The sequence below is a fragment of the Cetorhinus maximus genome, chromosome 15 (genome assembly GCF_964194155.1).
Source record: "Cetorhinus maximus chromosome 15, sCetMax3.hap1.1, whole genome shotgun sequence".
Classification (NCBI taxonomy): domain Eukaryota; kingdom Metazoa; phylum Chordata; class Chondrichthyes; order Lamniformes; family Cetorhinidae; genus Cetorhinus; species Cetorhinus maximus.
This window is the reverse complement of record NC_135893.1, coordinates 7,348,071-7,367,138: the sequence shown is the minus strand read 5'-3', so window position 1 is coordinate 7,367,138 and position 19,068 is coordinate 7,348,071. Positions and strand designations below refer to the sequence as shown.

Below are 19,068 nucleotides of genomic sequence, written 5' to 3'. Positions count from 1 at the left end.
GGCTTGGGCTGATCAGTAGAGAGAGATTAATATTCTGGGTTTTTGCTTGTTTATTTTGGGCAGGCTTTGGAGATAGAGGTGTATTTAATATCCCAGGGAAAGCCCTTCATTAAATGGAAGAAGGGATAGAGTCCATGGATGGATGTCTTGTTTCCTTCGGAGACTTAAAATTGATTTTTGAATATTGGTGTCCATCAGGGTCTGTCCACAGTGGTATACCTTGAACCACTGCAGTCCACATGAAGGTATTTCCACAGTGGAGCTGGGTAGAGAGTGCCAGGATTTTGATCCAGCAACGATGAAGGAATAGTGTGCTGTGCAAGTTGATGGAGAACTTGGTTGTCATGGCATTAGTGTTTCCATGCACCTACTTGATCATCCAGGTCATGTTTTTGGAAGGTGCTGCTGAAGTAGCCTTGAGCTGCTGCAGTGCATCATGTAGGTAGCAGTCAGCGTAACCATGGTGTGCTGTGGTGGAGGGACTGAATGTCTAATGTGCTGATGGTGTTAAGCTTTGAGTTTCTTTGTAGCTGTGCCCATCTGAGAAAGAAGGAGAGCATTCCATCACACTCCTGGCATGCCTTGTTGGTAGTGTTACATTTTTATTCATAGTCCTACAATTGTTCAAGATTTTCATTTGAATAGATTGAAGTATGTGTGTCTTGGGAAGAGAGAAATTTTGCCAATAAATTGGCAATTTGTTAGGTTCAATAGATTAAGATGAACAATGCTGCTGATTTTTATCTGGTACCCAGGATATAAGCAAGCTTATCTTAAAAAGCCTGTGCACAATTGATGTCTGCCTCAGGCAATCTTAACCTTCACTTAGTACATGACCTTTTACAGTTTAAAGCAAAATGATGCATTTGGCTCTTAATTGCTTCATTCCCTGAAATTTTCTGACCTACTGTAAAATGCCAACAAGCAGTGGGGGTGCTATTTAATGTGTATGGTGCCCTAAACTTCTGCAATGCAAATCTTAAGCTGCTTTTACAAGTCTAAAACTTAAAACTCGAACCTTCTGTCAATAGCTGTGGCTCTGATTTTTCTCTCAGCTCAGCCCACATTACTCTACTCTAGCGGGTGCAGTTGAATAGATTGTAGATTGATATGGGAGGATTGCCTCTTGTTTGTTGGCCTTGACTTGGCTAGCCAGGAAAGAGACAGTGTTTCCACCTCTAATGATGTAAGCTTGAGTGATTTCTGGAAGAGGTTTGGGTGTAGGTCTCCACTGCTTCCTGTTAGCTGGCTAGTGACTCATGATATTTTGGGACAAAGGTTCCAGGTTGATCCTGGAGGGAGGGAAGTTAATTTAAGATCTAGGTTCAGAACTGATTTCAAAAAGCTGCATCTTGATGGCGTGCAGTTAATTCCTGGTTTGCAGCATTGCTGAGATGTGGCTATTAATCTGCTGCTCCATGTGGTGCTATTTAACGAGTGATGTCCATGTATTCTGTAACTTAATGGCTGGGATTTTCTGGCCCTGTCACGGGCGGGACCCACTGCCGACGAGGCAGCGCAGCGCCCCAGCCAGAAGTCCATTGACTTGTGGCGGGACCGGAAGATTCTGGCGGCCGGTGAGTGCGGAAAATCCCGGTGAATATAGTCTGACATTGTTCAGACTGCGTTTCATGATTCATTCAAGTAAGAATTGGATGTCGAGGAATGGTTTGGAGGGCACAGATTGGTGCTCAGGACTTGGGATAAGGAAGAAAAGGTTGTGTGAGAGAGAGAGAGAGACTTGCATTTATATAGTGCTTTCATGACCACTGGTTGTTAACCACTCGAGACATCCAATGAAGTGTAATCACTGTATTGTATTGTAGGAAACGTGTCAGCCAATTTCCAAGCTCCTACAAACAGTGTGAACATCTGTTAGTGATGTTGATGGAGAGATAATAGTGGCTGAGACACTGGGGAGAATTCCCCTGCTCTTCTTTGCCATGGGATCTTTCTCATCCACCTAAACAGGCAGATGGGGCCCTCTGTTTTAAAGATCTCCTCTGAAAGTCAGCACTCCCTCAGTACTGCGCTGGGGTGTCAGCCTTGTCTCTTGTGCTTGAACCCAGAACCTTGTGACTTTCGAGGAGAGTACAACCCACTGAGCTGGGGAACTGATGCTCTTGAGGACCAAGTGGAATGATGGGAGGTAATTATTTTGGAATCCTCCGCTTTGAGGACTTTTTGCCCAAACAAAATTAGTGGATAAAGTCCATGTGTAGAACAAGGGTTGGTAGCAGTTGCAAATTCCAGTTCCTGAAATAAGGGCTAATTTTCCAAATTCATATACAGTACAAGTAAACCACAATTAACTAAATGCAGGTAGTGTCCCAGTACACATGATGCTTTTAGTGTGCTTGTGTTTTTGCTGTTGAGTGGTTATAGCTATCACTACTTTTTCTACACTAAAAATAACTTTCAAAAGCAAGATGGCTCAACCATTGGTCTTTTACTGATGTTGATCACGATTGTGTTGAAACATTTTTGAGTTGCTGAAGGAATCTCCTCCAGCCAGATGATTGCTAAAGTTGGGGAAGGCATGGGAGTGCTAAGTCTGATTTAGATATTCCCTGCCCCCCCCTCCCCCCACACACCAGCGTGTGTTTACTTATTAGCTAGCCTGTTAAGTTTGTAACAATTATCACAAAGGAAATTATGATGGAATAAAAACCTTCTGGATATCTAGTTTTTCCAAAAAAAAAAGTTAGGATAGGAGCGCTGACCGAACTTTTGGTCACCTGTCCTAATAGTTCCTTATGTGGCTTGGGGTCAAATTTTTCTTTACCATTTCGCAGGAGTATTATGTTAAAGATATTGTGTAAATAATGGTGGTGGTTGTGTAAGAATGTTTCTTCCCCATAGAGGTGTTTTGCATCACAACACCACCTGCATGCTGGTTCTGTTTCATTCAGAAGTAAGAGTGATTTTTCACCTGTGCCTGAGCTGGTCATAATGTGTAATTCCATAGCTCAATGTTTTGGGCGATGATTTGACCTGGAATGTGCATTTTGGCCCTTTTAGGATTTCCTGTTGAAGCCAGTCTACGTTAAGTAGCAATAGCCTGTGCCAAACAAGCTATTTATTTATTTTTAAAATGTTTTTGACTATCCACAATAAACTGCACTTATTACTGGATTTTGTTTGTTCTGAATTCTCCAAAGTTGGGGTTCTCCTTTAATAAGCTCCTTTTTCATGCTGTCAAATCAATGCAGCTAGAGCTGTCTTACCATCCGTGTCCTTTGAAATTCAGTACAGACTGCCTGTTGTATGATTTTTTTTTTTCAGCAAGACCTGCCCTGCATGGCTTCTCAGCAATCATCCATGGAAGGGACAGAACAGGGGGCAGTTATGTATTAGTGCAGGAAATCCTCAGTCAAAAAAGGTAGGTTTAAGGGCACCTTGATGGAGGAGGAGGAGAAGAGGTTGGGGGATGGAATTCGAGTGTAGTGCAAAGGGTTGAAACGGACAATGCTGTTTGGCAATTGGGTGAAATGTGCCCAGAGTGAAAAATGAGTTGGCAGTAACGTTTTTTTTTAAAAGCTTATTATGACTGTAAATCTTTGTTTTTGGTGAAGAGCTGCCCAGCCTACAGGCAGCTGGTCAAAAATGTGCCACAAATGTACATAAAAGTGCAGTTTCCAAATCCGGACTGTTGGCTGTCTAGTCTGAAAGTAGAATGTAAATTTCTGATAATTGCAATCACGCCACATTACCTATTGTTTAAAAATGGAGCATGACAGTACCAGAATCCTTTCCAGACTCCAGACAGCTACAGAGGCAGCTTTAATTTGATTCTGCTTATGTCTCCCTCTTTTTAAAAATAGAACCAGTGTCAGCAATAGTGAAAATTATATGGCACAAGAGGGAAGATCAGCACTAATTCTTGCACGGTGAGGGTGGGGGGGAATGGAAGGAGGAAGATGATGTAATTCTGTCCAGTTCTTTTAAGATTCTGTATCATTAGCTGCAATGTCAAACCACCAAATGCAATTGTTTTGAGACATTTAAGTGTTAAGCTAGTTACAGTCAAACATTCTTCTGAAAAACGAGGACCAGCCCACTGTCTAGACTCTTGTGAACTAATACAAATGAGTCCTAACTTCCTAGCATGATGTGCTCAAACATCTCTTGGTACCGCATTTGTGGGTGGTTTCATCAAAAGACTCAAAAGTCTGCATTATTTTGAAGCCTGTGAATTCATTCACTGGAACTGTCCTGTGTAGGTGGTTTTGAATCAGCGGCTTGATTAAAATAAATAGAATAAAAACTGCTCTCCATGACCTGTGAATTTGTTAGACTTAATAAGTTTGTCAAGGGAGTACTATTTTCTTCTGACTGGTGTGTAATAGCTTCATTGCTGATGGTTAAATAAGAAAAGCAAGGCTGACTTCATTATTACTGACTGCGTTCCAAGTCTATTGTGTTGAACTGTCTAATTTGGATCCAATTCGCCTGGTACACCCAGTTAGCAATGGGTGTGGGATTAGCATGTTGGTGGCTGTCTACATATAATGAGGCAGTCTTGTGTTGCTTGGGTTGGTATTAATGCTGTAGTGATGCCAAGTCACGAATTTGTGCTGTAAATCAATTTTGAGAATGTGACGGTCATAATCAGTTTTTAAAGAGCTTTGCTCTGTTGCCTTGCAAGTTTCATTAGTCTGGCTATGAAATTATCTGTACAGAAGAGATTGATGCAGAGGGAATTAAGGTATGGTTTCGTAGTGGCATTGGCTGAAAAATTGGACTTGATGATGATTGTGAATTTGCGCCACTAGCTCCTCAAGCTCCTGTGAGAACAATTCATGTCATTGGGAGGATACGCTGACTCTTAACTTCCCATTTCACATTATGGTCATTGTGGTAATCATGCCGTTGTATACAGCCTGTTAGTTGTCCAAGGAAAAATGTTTGGATGCATGTTTGACTCTATGTTTATAGCCACACAAAGATGTTCCAAATAGGCTGTCAAAACTCCCTTTTGTGAGAGAAATGTCTTTGAAAAAGAATTAAGTCAGTGACAGAGCTGATCCCCAAAGGGGGCATGGCCTCAAGAGTTTCACCATCAGCAAACATATATTCTCATTCATGCCTGCAATCCAATCTGCAGCAAGCAGGTCTTACATTTGTTCTTCATTTTTCCAAAATGAAACTCTTTTATATGGATTAGAGATTGTTGCCCATGGGGATATCTTCAAGCACTAATGGGTTCATGTGCTGATCATTTACATTTTCCTTGTGTTTGGAGCTGCGCTGCTTTCAATATATAATTGATTTCCACAGATGGATATCTTGAGTGCTGAGACTTAAATACAATCCACACAATAGTATGTACAACACTGTTCCGCAGCTCCTGAAAGTGTAACTTGATCCCATTCTGCATTTATTGGTGAATAAATTATAATTAGCAGCCGATTGAAGGAGCAACAGAGTTTGTCCTTTCGAGTCGCTAGATTGGCAATACTGAAACAAGAACTTGCTGAGTGGAAACTAGAAATATAAATGGAAAGTCGGTTGGGGTTTTATGAGCTTGATTTGGTACGTTTCACTAGTGCTCTATGTATCCCAGCTATGTGGAAACCTTGAGTTATTCCTGTTTTGTTCCCTGCTCTTATGTGGAAAAGACCAATGTGCAGTATATTCCACGCTGCTGTATGATGGCAACATTGAAGAATAGATTGGTGCAAGTTCCCAACAAATAAACTCGAGCGTGTGTGGATTTATGGACTGTTGGTGGCTTTCGTCACCATTTATCCGTTCTTTCTCTTCCTCTCCTTTCTCCCCTGCCTGTCCATAGTCATTAATTTTCATTACAATTAAAAATCAGTCATGCACATTAGAAGCAAAGCTCAGTTTTGTAATTTGAGAAGGTGACACAGTAGGAACGATTTAGCACCGGATATATCTATTTTACCAAACCGAGCACAAAGTGTTTGTAGCCTGGGATTTGCATGCCTTGCGCTGTAGTGTGACCAGTAAAACCATGCACTTCATAGCGGCACAGTATGTGACATGAGGTTGTTAAATGCAGTAAAACTGAAGCTGCTTACCAAGCATAACAGACGTATTTTCCATATTTAATTTTTGTCCATGGTCTCCTTTATATAAACCCAGTTTTGTTTATATAAGCAAAACTAACTTGAGAAACATTTCTCTTAACCAATCCGTTAGAATTAAGTGACCAAGCTAAATAGTTTGGTTTTAATTTCCATTGTTGACTGCTCTCCCTACAGCTCAAGTATACCCATTAAATAGATGAACTGAATAGATCAAAAGGATCCCCAGCATCCGTCACATTAGTTCAAGTAGCTGCAGGAGTGTTGCAATTCATCTCGGTATCTCTGGGCTAGGGTGTGAAAAACCTACCACAGCTCCCATTCCCGATCTCTAGACAGGGACAAAAACAGAATTACCTGGAAAAACTCGGCAGGTCTGGCAGCATCGGTGGAGAAGAAATCAGTTAACGTTTCGGGTCTTCATGACCAACCCGAAACGTTAACTGATTTCTTCTCCACCGATGCTGCCAGACCTGCTGAGTTTTTCCAGGTAATTCTGTTTTTGTTTTGGATTTCCAGCATCCGCAGTAGCTTCTAGCTTTTTGTTTTTATCTCTAGACAGGGACCCTTGCTGAAAAGCGAGCTTTGTGCAGAAATTGGGTGAAGCTAGAATTGCACACTTTTTTTTATTTTCTTCTGCTCTTAAGTTGTGCATTTGGTCAGATACAGGAAGGTGACCTCATTCTTGGTGCCAGTCCTTTATTGATTTGCATTCATGCCTGATTCTGAGAACACATCAGTTTCCTCGGGCTGCCCATGATGTCATGCAATTTTTGTGTTGATTCTGTTGAAATAAAATTTTGTTTCGTGGAGATGTTTGGTAAAAGTGGATACCTGGATGGGCCAGACCTCATTTTTATCATACTTCCTGTATATGGTAAGGTGTCCAGTGTGGCTTATGGTTCAGTTGGGAGTACACTCGCCTTGAGTCAGAAGGTGGTGGATTCAAGTCTGACCCAAGTGCACAAGCCCAGGCTGACTCTCTGGTGCAGTACTAAGCGAGTGCTGCACTATCTGAGCATCTGCCAAATGAGGCATTAAACAGGGGCCCTATCTGTGTGCTCAAGTGGATGTAGCAGATCCCATGGCATTATTTTGGAGAGGAACAGGAGTTATCCCTGGCATCCTAGCCAATATTTATACCTCAAATCAACATCACAAAAAAAATCTTGTGATTAGCAAATTGCTATTAATGGGAGCTTGCTGTGTGCAAATTTGCTGCTGTGTTTCCAACATTACAACCTTGCTATGCTACCTTTTTGAAAGTGCTTTGGGACATCTGGAGTTCATGAAAGGCACTAAAAATTGGTCTTTTTTTTATTTTTTGGGTCAGTGTCCAATCTTTTCCATTTCTGGTTTCAAGTTTCTTGGGACATTTACTTTCCTAAAGGCACAGTGTAAATGTTATAATTATCATTTTTCTGAACACAAATTACACTGTTCAGCAAACTTTTTTTTTCTTCCTCGGTTTCCGCAAGATGTTGAACATTAAGCTACTTAATGTGTGCAAATACAGGTCAAACCTGTAGGGAGATGCCATTTGAATTGCTTTTAGTTATAAACTCCACCCAATCTAGTTACCATTTGTTTGGTGAATGCTTTCAGCAGAATTTTTCCAGTTCGGAGAATTATGAATAGAGATTGGAACAAAAATCAATCTGTCTGCAAACAACTTTGCTCAGCCTCTTCTTCTTCTGATGATCCTTTCCAACTTTTTTTTAGATAAAGCCAACAACTTGTATTTATTTTAACCTGTTCCAAGCAGATGGCAAATGATGTTCAGCTGACTTAAGGTATAGGCACAAATCTTATTCTGGCTACCTCCACTAACGCACCAATGTCAAGCATAGGCCGAACTATGTTTTGGAACTATAATGTATGTAGTTGTAGAGCTGGAAGTTTTTAGTTCGGGATCGAAAACAAAGATTTATTTCACAGGGTTATTCTTTTTCCAAAATCCTTACGTTGCTGTAGAGTGGGCTGTCCAATGCTTTCCAGCAGGGGACTGGAATCGCACCTCGTGATTAAGCCACGTGATTTGAAATGATTTTTTGGGTGAGGCTGAATGATGTCTAAACATGTCCAAGGTCAGATTCTAACAAAAACTTTCTGCATTTAATGTTGCAAACCTCCTAAGTGTTCTTTAAGTCTCTGGAGTTGGCTTTGGACACACGACCTGATTTCAGAGGCAGGATTGATACCACTGAACCAAGATTGACACCTAGGAGTTCCACTTGGCCCTAAAGTTAACCTACTAGGTGTTGGATCAATTGGCTCATCATGGGGTGGTTGACCATTGATATGGAAAAGTTTGAAGTCTTGGCCTATGTGTATGAGGCAGCAATATCCAAATGCAAGAATGAAGATGGCACAGTGCAAATGTAAGAGGAAGTTGGCAGGCTACACAATGAAGCAATTTGGTAGAAGGATTTGTCTTGTGACATTTCCTGTCTATATTTGGGATGGCAGATAATTGTGTCTGAATATTAAAGACTCTATTGTAACTTGTCTGCTTGAGTCTTGTACAAGTTGGCTGACTGCCCTTGGAGAATGATGCAAGGGAATTTTTTTTAAATCCTTTAGCGTACCTTTTTAAGAGTTTTTTGCATAATTGGCCCAATGGTTTAACTGGCTTGAACTTCTAGGTTATTTTCTGGCCTATAGTTTTTAACTTAACAATTATTGGGAGCATAATTTTGGGTGACTGACAGGATTTTGAAGGGTTTCCTGTGCTTCGCATTGACCCTTCTATGAGGTATGAGTTGGATTAACCACTATTCTCTCTCTCTCTCTCTCTCTCTCTCTCCTCGCAGTTCAACTCTGATTTTTTTTTTCAAAAGACCTAGTGTCAACATCTGAACAAGAGCTATGCCATCTTAACGACCAGTTTTGCTGAAGAGCATCAGTTTCAATTTATTGAGTTTCAACTGTAAAGATGTGTTTTTGAAATTGCAGTGGGCTGGAAGGAGATAATTGGTCAAGTGGATTTCAAACATTGGGCTTTTGAGGACGTGTTGGGCTGAATAAAGCTATTTTGAACTAAGCTGGAAAAAAAAAATTATTCCTTGTCACTTGGCAGTACAGAATTTTAACTGCATTGCAACTCTGTAGTGCAATTGTACGCCTTTTTTTCAGCAAAACTAAAGATGGCTAGTTTTTTCAGATACAGGCTCTTGCTGTTGAAAGTTTAAATACGATCGGAGTAGATGCCCTGGAAGCTGTATGAACGAAACTCTGTTTTTGTCAATGAGCTTGACTGTTGCACTGAGCTCAGGATCCATTTAGAAAGGTCAGTCTGCTTTTCTTGGCAGTGTCCCGTGCATCCATCAGAACAATGACTGGACTTTAACAGCCACTTAATAGCCAGTTCCTCGGAGGTGTGCAGTGGGATCAGTTGCTGCTCCAAATCTAGTAACCTTTTGAGGGCGGCGGTAGCATTTTCTCTTGTGCCAGTTTACAGTTTATTCAGAGAATGCCCCTACATGTTCTTTTTAGATTAAGCAAAATTTCTTAATTCTATTTGTATTTGGCCTAAGAATTTTACAGAACCTATTGCACAGATGTACTTTGCTCTTTATTCCTCCTGAAGGTTTTTAAATCATCGTGTATTTTCTTCATTATCCGTTCATGGGCTACAGGTGTCACTGGCCAGGCCAGCATTTATTGCCCGTCCTTAATTGCCCTTGACCAGAGGGCATATGAGTCAACCACATTGCTGCGGGTCTGGAGTCGCATGTAGGCCAGACCAGGTAAGGATGGCTGATTTCCTTCCCTAAAGGACATTAGTGAACCAGATGGGTCTTTATGACAATCAGCAATGGTTTCATTAGACTTTTAGTTTCAGATTTTAATTGAATTAAAATTTCACCATCTGCTGTGGTGGGATTTGAACCTGGGTCCCCAGAACGTTACCCTAGGTCTCTGGAATACTAGCCTAGTGACGAGATCACTAGTCCAGTGCCTCCCTGTTTTTGTTCAGGTAGTTGAGCTGTTTATGTACATAGCACATGTACGAAATAATGGTTATCTATCATCCTGTCCCTGGGTGATAAACAAGGATGGTATCAGATTTCCAAAGCTGATTATCAAGATTAGAGTCGCTAGGCAGCTGGACAGAAGCTGTTCAGTTACTGACCATAGCTTAAAATACTTGTTTGATATGTTGACTTGCTGTACTTCCTCCTTTGGAAGTTTTTTTTTGTGCACAAGGTTTTTAAAGGCATTTTGGGGGAAAAACATGAACAGATTGCAATGACCAAGATATGCTTGCAACTAAAGTGTGAAAATCTGCTTGATTGATGCCTACCAGGTGCTCTTTATCTACAATATCTTCTCTTGGTAGGTCAAGCAGGAGCAACATCCAGGCTTAAGGCTTTGATAGAGGAAAATAGTTTATGTGCCCGATGGGGGAAGTCCAGAACATGGAGGAATAACCTTTTTTTTTAAAAAATTAGGCCATTCAGGGAGTGCTTCATGTGCAAGGGTAGTGGACATCTAGAATACTGTTTCCCAAAAGTTGTTGATGCTGGGGATCAATTGACATTTCTAAACTGTTTAGATTTCTGTTAGGTAAGTGCATTGGATTATAGAACCAAGGGGATAGATGGCGTTAAACAGATCAGCCATGCTCTGTTTGAATGGTGGAACAAGTTTGAGAGGCAGAATGGCCTACTCCTGTTCCTATGTTCCCCAAGCTTGTTTTGATGGCGCCTTCCTTCCCTGTTACCTCTATACCACCAGGAACAGAAGCAGCAATATCATGGGATCACTGCCATCTAAAGTTCTTTCCAAGTTTTTCTCTTTCTGCCCTCGCCCCCTCTCCTTGACCATCTATTTTTGTCTGATTTTATACCTTTGTTAAACCACCTAGGCACGTTTTTATGTAAAAGTGCTGTACAGGTGTAAGTTTTAGTTGTAACTACACTTTTCCCCCTTCCTGTAAAGATTGATTCTATGTTCATGTTAGTATATGCCACTCTTTTTTTAAATGAAGAAATTATGTTGCAATTTCCGACAGATCAGGCTTTGTCTCCCACCTCATTCGGAGTCCCTGCTCTAAGCATTTTTTGTGAAATTAGTTTGGACAATCCTAATTGGTTTATAATAAAAATGACAATTTAAAAAAAAAAATCATTTATGGGGTGTGGGTGTTGCTGGCTAGGCCAGCATTTATTGCCCATCACTAGTTGCCCTTGAGAAGGTGGTGGTGAGCTGCTGCCTTGAACTACTGCAGTCCATGTGGTGTAGGCACAACCACAGTGCTGTTAGGGAGGGAGATCCAGGATTTTGACCCAGCGACAGTGAAGTAACTGCGATAGAGTTCTTAAATCAGAATGGTGAATGACTTGGAGGGGAGCCTCCAGGTGGTGGTGTTCCCATCTGCTGCTCTTGCCCTTCTAGATAGTAGTGGTCTGGGTTTGGAATGTGCTGCCTAAGAAGCCTTGGTGAATTCCTGCAGTGCATCTTGTAGATGGTACATAATGCTGCTACTTACTCTGCGTCATTGGTGGAGGGAGTGAATGTTTGTGGATGTGGTGCCAATCAAGCGGGCTGCTTTGTCCTGGATGGTGTCAAGCTTCTTGAGTGTTGTGGGAGCTGCACTCATCCAGGCAAGTGGGGAGTATTCCATCACACTCCTGACTTGTTCCTTGTAGATGGTGAACAGGCTTTGGGGAGTCAGGAGGTGAGTTATTCGTTGCAGGATTCCTAGCCTCTGACTTGCTTTTGTAGCCACAGTATTTATATGGCTAGTCCAGATCAATTTCTGGTCAATGGTTAACCCCCCAGGATGTTGATAGTGGGGGATTTTATTGGTGGTAATGCCATTGAATGTCAAGGGGCGATAGTTGGATTCTCTCTTGTTGGAGATGGTCATTGCCTGACACTTGTGTGGTGTGAATCTTACTTGCCACTTGTCAGCCCAAGCCTGGATATTGCCCAGGTCTTGCTGCATTTGGACATGGACTGCTTCAGTATCTGGGGAGTTGTGAATGGTGCTGAACGTTGTGCAAATATCCCTACTTCTGACCTTATGATGGAAGGAAGGTCATTGATGAAGCAGCTGAAGATGGTTGGGCCAAGGACACTACCCTGAGGAACTCCTGCAGTGATGTCCTGGAACTGAGATGACTGACCTCCAACAACCACAATCACCTCCCTTTGTGCTAGGTCCCTTTGACACCAACCAGTGGAGAGTTTTCCCCCGATTCCTATTGACTCCAGTTTTGCTAGGGCTCCTTGATGCCACACTCGGTCAAGTGCTGCCTTGATGTCAAGGGCAGTGACTCTCACCTCACCTCGGGAGTTCTGTTCTTTTGTCCATGTTTGAACCAAGGCTGTAATGAGGTCAGGAGCTGAGTGGCCCTGTTGGAAGCCAAACTGGGTGACGGTGAGCAGATTATTGCTGAGCAAGTACCACTTGATAGCATTGTTGATGACCCCTTCCATTACTTTACAGATGGATGGTAGACTGGGGCAGTAATTGGCTGGGTGGATTTGTTCTGCATTTTGTGTACAGGACATACCTGGACAATTTTCCACATAGCCGGGTAGATACCTGCGTTATAGCTGTACTGCAACAACTTGGTCATGGGTGCAGCATGTTCTGGAGCACAAGCCTTCAGTACTATTGCCAGAATATTGTCAGGGCCCATAGCCTTTACAGTATCCAGTGCCTTCAGCTGTTTCTTGATATCACATGGAGTGAATTGAATTGGCTGAAAACTAGCATCTGTGATGCTGGGGATCTCCGGAGGAGGCCGAGATGGATCATCCACTCGGCACTTCTGGCTGAAGATTGTAGCAAATGCTTCAGCCTTATCTTTTGCACTGATGTGCTGGGCTCCCCCATCATTGAGGATGGGGATATTTGTGGAGCCGCCACCTCCCAGCGAGTTGTTTAATTGTCCACCACCATTCACAACTGGATATTGCAGGACTACAGAGCTTAAATCTGATCTGTTGGTTGTGGGATCGCTTAGCTCTGTCTATCACCTTGCTGCTTATGCTGTTTGGTACACACAGTCCTGTGTTTATAGATTCACTAGGTTGACTGCTCATTTTTAGGTGTGCCTGGTGCTGCTCCTGCACTCTTCATTGAACCAGGGTTGATCCCCTGGCTTGATGGCTTAATCTCATTGGCACTTAATTGGCTAAGTTACCAGGGCCTTAAGGCCAGCCGGTGTGGAAAAAATGGCCCTTGAGCTTGTTCCTCTTAAGCTTGGGAGTGAGTATGCTTTGGAACAGTAGAAGGATCGTTTTCTGTGGCACTGAGCAGCTGGTTTTTGGGATGTTTGATTCTGAGACTGACTAATCTGTGTCATGAGGGATGTTGAGAAATGCACAAATGCAAAATGATTCCATGCACTTTTTTTTTGCAAAGATTAATGTTCAGTTTACTTTGATAATTAAACCGTAGTGAAGCGTTTGATGGTGATTACCCAAGTTATCCTTTTCTAGTATATTCTGTAGGATTTGGCCTTCATTGTGGGAGGTATCAGCTTTCTGTTTGACCTTTTTTGAGTTCATACTAGAATAAAATGATATAATGAATCTTGTTCTTCACCTAGTTGTTCAGTTTAATTGTTTATACAGATCAAATGGGATCATTCCACGAAAATTTGAGCTTCACTCAGTTTTCTGCATTTAACTTTATAGATGTGGTATGTAGCACAGTGTGATAATGCATCAAGGCGCTACAGAATTAAACAAAAACAAAAAATACCTGGACAAACTCAGCAGGTCTGACAGCATCTGCGGAGAGGAAGACATTTGATGTTTCCAGTCCGAATGACTCTTCATCAAAACTGCATTCTGATGAAGAGTCATTCGGACTCAAAACGTCAACTGTCTTCCTCTCCGCAGATGCTGTCAGACCTGCTGAGTTTTTCCAGGTATTTTTGTTTTTGTTTCAGATTTCCAGCATCCGCAGTATTTTGCTTTTACGCTACAGGATTAATCTGTTCCTGATCCTGGTCAGGTTGTCAAAGTGTGAAGGGAGAACTGTGGCTTGAGCAAGTATAGCACCAGGCTATTCAACTCTCCTATATAAATGATTAATTTATACCAAGGGCTGTGAGGCTGTGCAACATGTTACCAGAATTGGCAATGAAAGCAGAGACAATATTGACCTGAAAGGATAGTTTGGTTCCAATGTAGGATGTTGGATACCATTTAAGAAGGTCTTAATGAAGTCTTTGTAGTCTTAAATACATAGGTTAACTGTGTACTATGAACACATACAGTAATGAATTCAAGCTAGGATCTCTATGCTTGTGCAAAAAGCTTTGTCCAACACTAGACTGACCACCCGCTAGGTATGGGTCATGTGTTCTCTTGCATCACTTGTGGGCAGTACTGTACTCAGTCCCACATTAACCCTATATGTGCATATTGCCAGACCCTTATACTACAAGTTCCATGGTTAAAAGAAAGGGGAATGCAAGGATATGGGACCCAGGCAGACAGTCCATGGGGGGCATAACAAGTAACAAAGGCAAGTTGGGTAAAACGAGCTATTTCTATGTTATGCTTTCTGTATAACAGCTGACTTAACAGACCTCAGACAATTTGATCTTTTAATGAGGTCAATACCTGCCTGACTCATTGACTGGGATGGGAGTGCTTATTTTTTTTTAAAAGCCAGCAGGACGAAGGATAACTATTTCCCTGTGCTGACTGAATTTTAAGCTTAGCTTGTACATTGCTGAAACTAGATTATTACAGAACTTACTCCAACTTTGAAGTGTAGAAAATGTATTGGAAAATCAACGATTCTGATCCCTCTTTCCTCATCCTCTCTTGCAACTTCTCTTATTTCAGAAAGTAAATTATAACATTTTTTTTCCTATTTTTAAAACCCTTTACTTTGCTGTTTCCTGCTGCCTCCACTGATTTGAGGTGGGATTGCCAACTCCGAGCAGTTACATGGATGTTAAAAGACCTAATGATGTGACCAGGTCGTGTTTTTAACCACGAGATAAATGTTCCTTGTTCGAGTGCCATTAGGTTGTGAGCAAGGAAACTCATCTTAAAATAAAGACAGAATGCTAGACCATAACAGGTCTGACAGCACCTGTGCAGCGAGAAAAATGAGAGTTAGTGTTTCTGGTCATTTCAAGTCAATGACCTTTCATCAGAACTGGGAAAAGTTACATATCTAATAGGTTTTAAGCAAAGTCATCCACTGTTTGATTCATTCAATTTGGAACAATACACAAAGTGTGGTGTCATTCAGATTGCACAAAAGCCATAATTTTGTGGTCACAATTTTTGAAATATGTTCTGATTTCATAAGAGCACATTTTGTGGTGACCTGCTTGAAATGGGCTTTGTTCTAAATCAGGGAGGAACTCTACCAGCAACTTGGATATTGAAGGCAAAGTAAATTTCTAAATGTTTTTAATTAAATGACTTGCAGTTCCATCACAAGCTACCAGCCTGAGTGAGAATGGAGCAAAGTGTGGTGAATAGTCAGAAGGGTAATAGAAATACTTACATTATCTAATTCTGAATATTTATCTTTGCCAACCTGGCTTCCATGCCCATTTAAGATTGGGAACTTCTCTAGGTGTCTCTATCTGTGCTCCTTTATCACAATTCTTTCAATGAAGCAGTCCCATTGTCTTCACTGTAATTCAATGTTGCTGAATCTGCATTATCTGATCATTCATTTAATAGAGAACATTCGCACATTGATACATCTAGCTACTTGGATATTGAAGGAACAGTTTCTCCTAATTGATTTAGAATGAATTCTATTTTTCATTACTAAATTCTTACTTTGTTAATTTAAGTATTTTTGTGCAAAGCTGATTGTAATCATTAGGACTTGACTCTAATGTGAAGACTGGTCACATTTCCATAGTGTTGCTTTTCATGCAACTTTTTAAGGATGTTAAATGATGTGTACGCTCCATGCATTGCAAGACAGTGGGAAAGGAAAACAAAATAGTCGAGGCTAAATTGAAACGCTTGTCTAATCCCATAAACCAAGCTATTGTATACGTTTACTTAGTGTGCAAATGCAGCTGTCATTAACCTTTTGAAAGCTAGTCTAATGAAGGGAGCACCAGAAGGTCATTTCACTTTACTTAGAAATCTTGTGCATTTTTGACTGAAGTAATCTTCAGTGTTCAGTAGTTGAAATAATTTAAAGTAATGCAGCTTGTAGCACTAATAGATGGTAATTGGTTGTATGTCAAGAACGGTAAGTGACAATGGAGGTGAATAACAAGAGTGGATGGAGTGTGTGGTAGGTGATATGTTTTTACTTTTGGATCTTTGATATTGTTAATGCTTTCAAAGGCTGAAACACATTTTGAGAAGTGCATGTTTTCCATTTTTTGCATAACTTTTAGAATGGTTACTGTATGTAGATTTACATCAATATAATTTTATGTAACAAAAAAAAACCTTTGTTTTCTCGCCTTCCTTTTTTAGCTGAACCACTGCCGTTGATGGATCTTTGTCGGCGTTCAGTACGGGTCGCTCTAGGCAAGGATCGCTTGAATGAAATCCACTCACTACCACTACCAGCTTCCTTGAAGAGTTACCTTCTGTACCAGTGATGGTTTAAGCAAGGAACTGAAAGACATGTATACAGGCAGTTACTCTGCTTATCCTCCATCCATTATGCGGTGGGCATTATTTTCAAACTCCGATCTTTTATCCCCAAAGCTCAGCAGCTCCACGAAACGATATTTTTTTTTTTGTTGTTTAAACAAATGTCTGTTTTTCGTACCATTATTTTGAGGATCTAGAGATTTTACATGTTGGGGATGTGAATATATTTTAGTGTATGTCAATGCAAACCTTTCCATTAATCCTTTTCTGAAATCAAAATATATAACTAACTTTTTTTCCAATTTGGGGATTTGCTTGTCATTTTTTAATTTCAAAAGCAGCTTTCCTTTTTTTTTAAAATTTGGTGTAAAACTGTTTTCCGAATGGAAATCTATCCTTGTTTTCTGCCATGTGCAAATAGTGCTGAGCATACATTTATAGCTGCTACAAAAGTCTTTTATGGGTAAACATGTCAGATGGGAATCAGGAGAGGGGAGGGGGAAGAGGGATTGATAAAATCTGTATTGGATATTTTGAGTACTGGGGAAGTTTTTTTTTTCAAGACTGGCACTATTCTAGAGGAGTCCTCGAAGAATCCAAAGGAAACTGTTATGCTATCTAACATTGATTTCCTTACCTCCGTGGTTTGTTTTTCCTGGTAGAAAACTAAACCAATTCTGTTTTTAAATTATTAAATTACCTCACCTTCACTCTTTGGTCCAATCTCCTTGTTTTCTTTTAGTTGACTTATCGCTCCTTTTGGGGTAACTGAAGTGCACAAGAACATATCCGCATTGTGAATTAAAGGACTGCTGTCTCTTTAAGCCAAACACTTGGGGAAAAAAAAACACACACACACACAAAGACTCTTACTAGCAGGTCTGGTAGCAAACTCCTATAATCGCTTCACTTCGCAAATAACTGTATAAGTGACTAGGTTTAGGGCCTATACCTGACATGTCCTAATGTGGTGCAGCATCTATTGGTTTTAATGTGCAATATGTGAATGAAATGGTTGTTTTAAAGCTATCTTGAAATAAAATTTAACTTTTCAGTTGGGTTTTGTTTACTTTTAGAGCAAAAAAAAAGTGGTTGTGACAGAGTTGAAATCCTACAGATGTCTGCAATAGAACATCAACAGAATGCCTGCTAATTATGCCACTTGCTCAGTTCCCTTGTCATTGTCCTGTCCTTGCTGCACTTTTCATATATTCTCCAACGTGTAATACTGCTAACCTTTTTTCACTTTATCTTTGCACACTTGCTATTTTCCAAATATCTAAATTTTCTGTAAAGGCATTGCTGATGCAAGTTTGTACAATTTCCTTGTTTCTAATCTGTTTCAATTTAGCAGCAGGATGTTAACCTGATTAAGAACAACCAAGGTTGTTTAAAATGGATCCTATATATAAGAGTAAACATCTATTGAAAGCTGCTGTAGGGTGTGCCTTTTTAGCAAGCCTTAAGCAATTTCATTTGCCGTGTATTTGGAAGGGAAATCCTGTGTATCCAGGGAAGGGAATGTCTAAAGGGCAAATGATTTTACCAAGAGATGTCCATAGCTCATAATTGTCTCAACATTGATTCATGTGGAGAATTCAAAGGGGCTGACCAACCTGATCATTAGCAGATATTTACAGTCAACATGAGAATGTATCTCATGGAATGTGACAAATTAACAGCTGATCCAATTGCTTATATTGACCTAAAGCTCCAATATTGAATAGGTGAGTAATTTTGGTTTGGATGTATTTTGGTGACGTATTCAATTTTCCTGCTCACAGTATATAACTGCCTGAACTTGCATTGAATGTTAACTGTATATACCTGCTAATTTCATCCATCCTTTACTGTAATCAAACAAAAGGGGCTTTTTCTTTGATAACTTCTGATCTGGAGAAACTGAAGAACTGTCCATCTTCCAACAACCTGATCTCCACCTGTGCAAGTAAGAAAATGTCTGCCAAAAGCCTTTTTGTGAAGAGTTCTCCCATCTTCTATTGATCTGCTTCCTCTAAAAATGGCGGTTTTCTAAAAGGAGCATTGTCGGAGCCACAAGGCAAAGAATTTTAGCATATTGGCTGCTTTACAAGAAAATGAAAATGTATCTGACACACACACAAGCACGATAGCAGTAATTGCTGGGTGAACTTGAAGCTCTTTGGCTAAACCTGAAAGGGAATCTCGTCAACCAGGAAAAACCTTGTACCAATTGAATGCTTTTCTAATTGTACCTTTCCAAAAGCCCCAGTAATTTTCCAGTAAGAAAATCCACTGTTTCCTGAATGTTCTGGAGTGCTCAGGTGACTGCAGCAATGATCAGGATCTTTTTTTAACGCGTTAAATATCCTGTCTGTGGTAGAGGGTGAGACTGGTTTATGCCAATCTAGATTGTTAAAACAGGTCTTAATTTATTACAAGACTAAGTGGTTGCCTTTCTTGTGTTCTCCTT

The 19,068-nt window shown here is 40.6% G+C and overlaps 1 protein-coding gene across 3 annotated transcripts in view; it reads left to right on the top strand.

Annotated features, from left to right (window-relative positions):
• The window catches only part of spsb1 (splA/ryanodine receptor domain and SOCS box containing 1), a 79,954-nt gene extending 61,094 nt beyond the window's left edge, over window positions 1-18,860 (top strand). For all 3 annotated transcript variants that reach the window (XM_078557837.1, XM_078557835.1, XM_078557834.1), the window contains exon 4: window positions 16,494-18,860. In XM_078557837.1, coding sequence (XP_078413963.1) covers window positions 16,494-16,621 — 128 coding nt within the window. In that variant the 3' untranslated portion in view covers window positions 16,622-18,860. The remainder of the gene's footprint in view (window positions 1-16,493) is intronic.
• The last annotated feature ends 208 nt before the right edge of the window (window positions 18,861-19,068 follow it).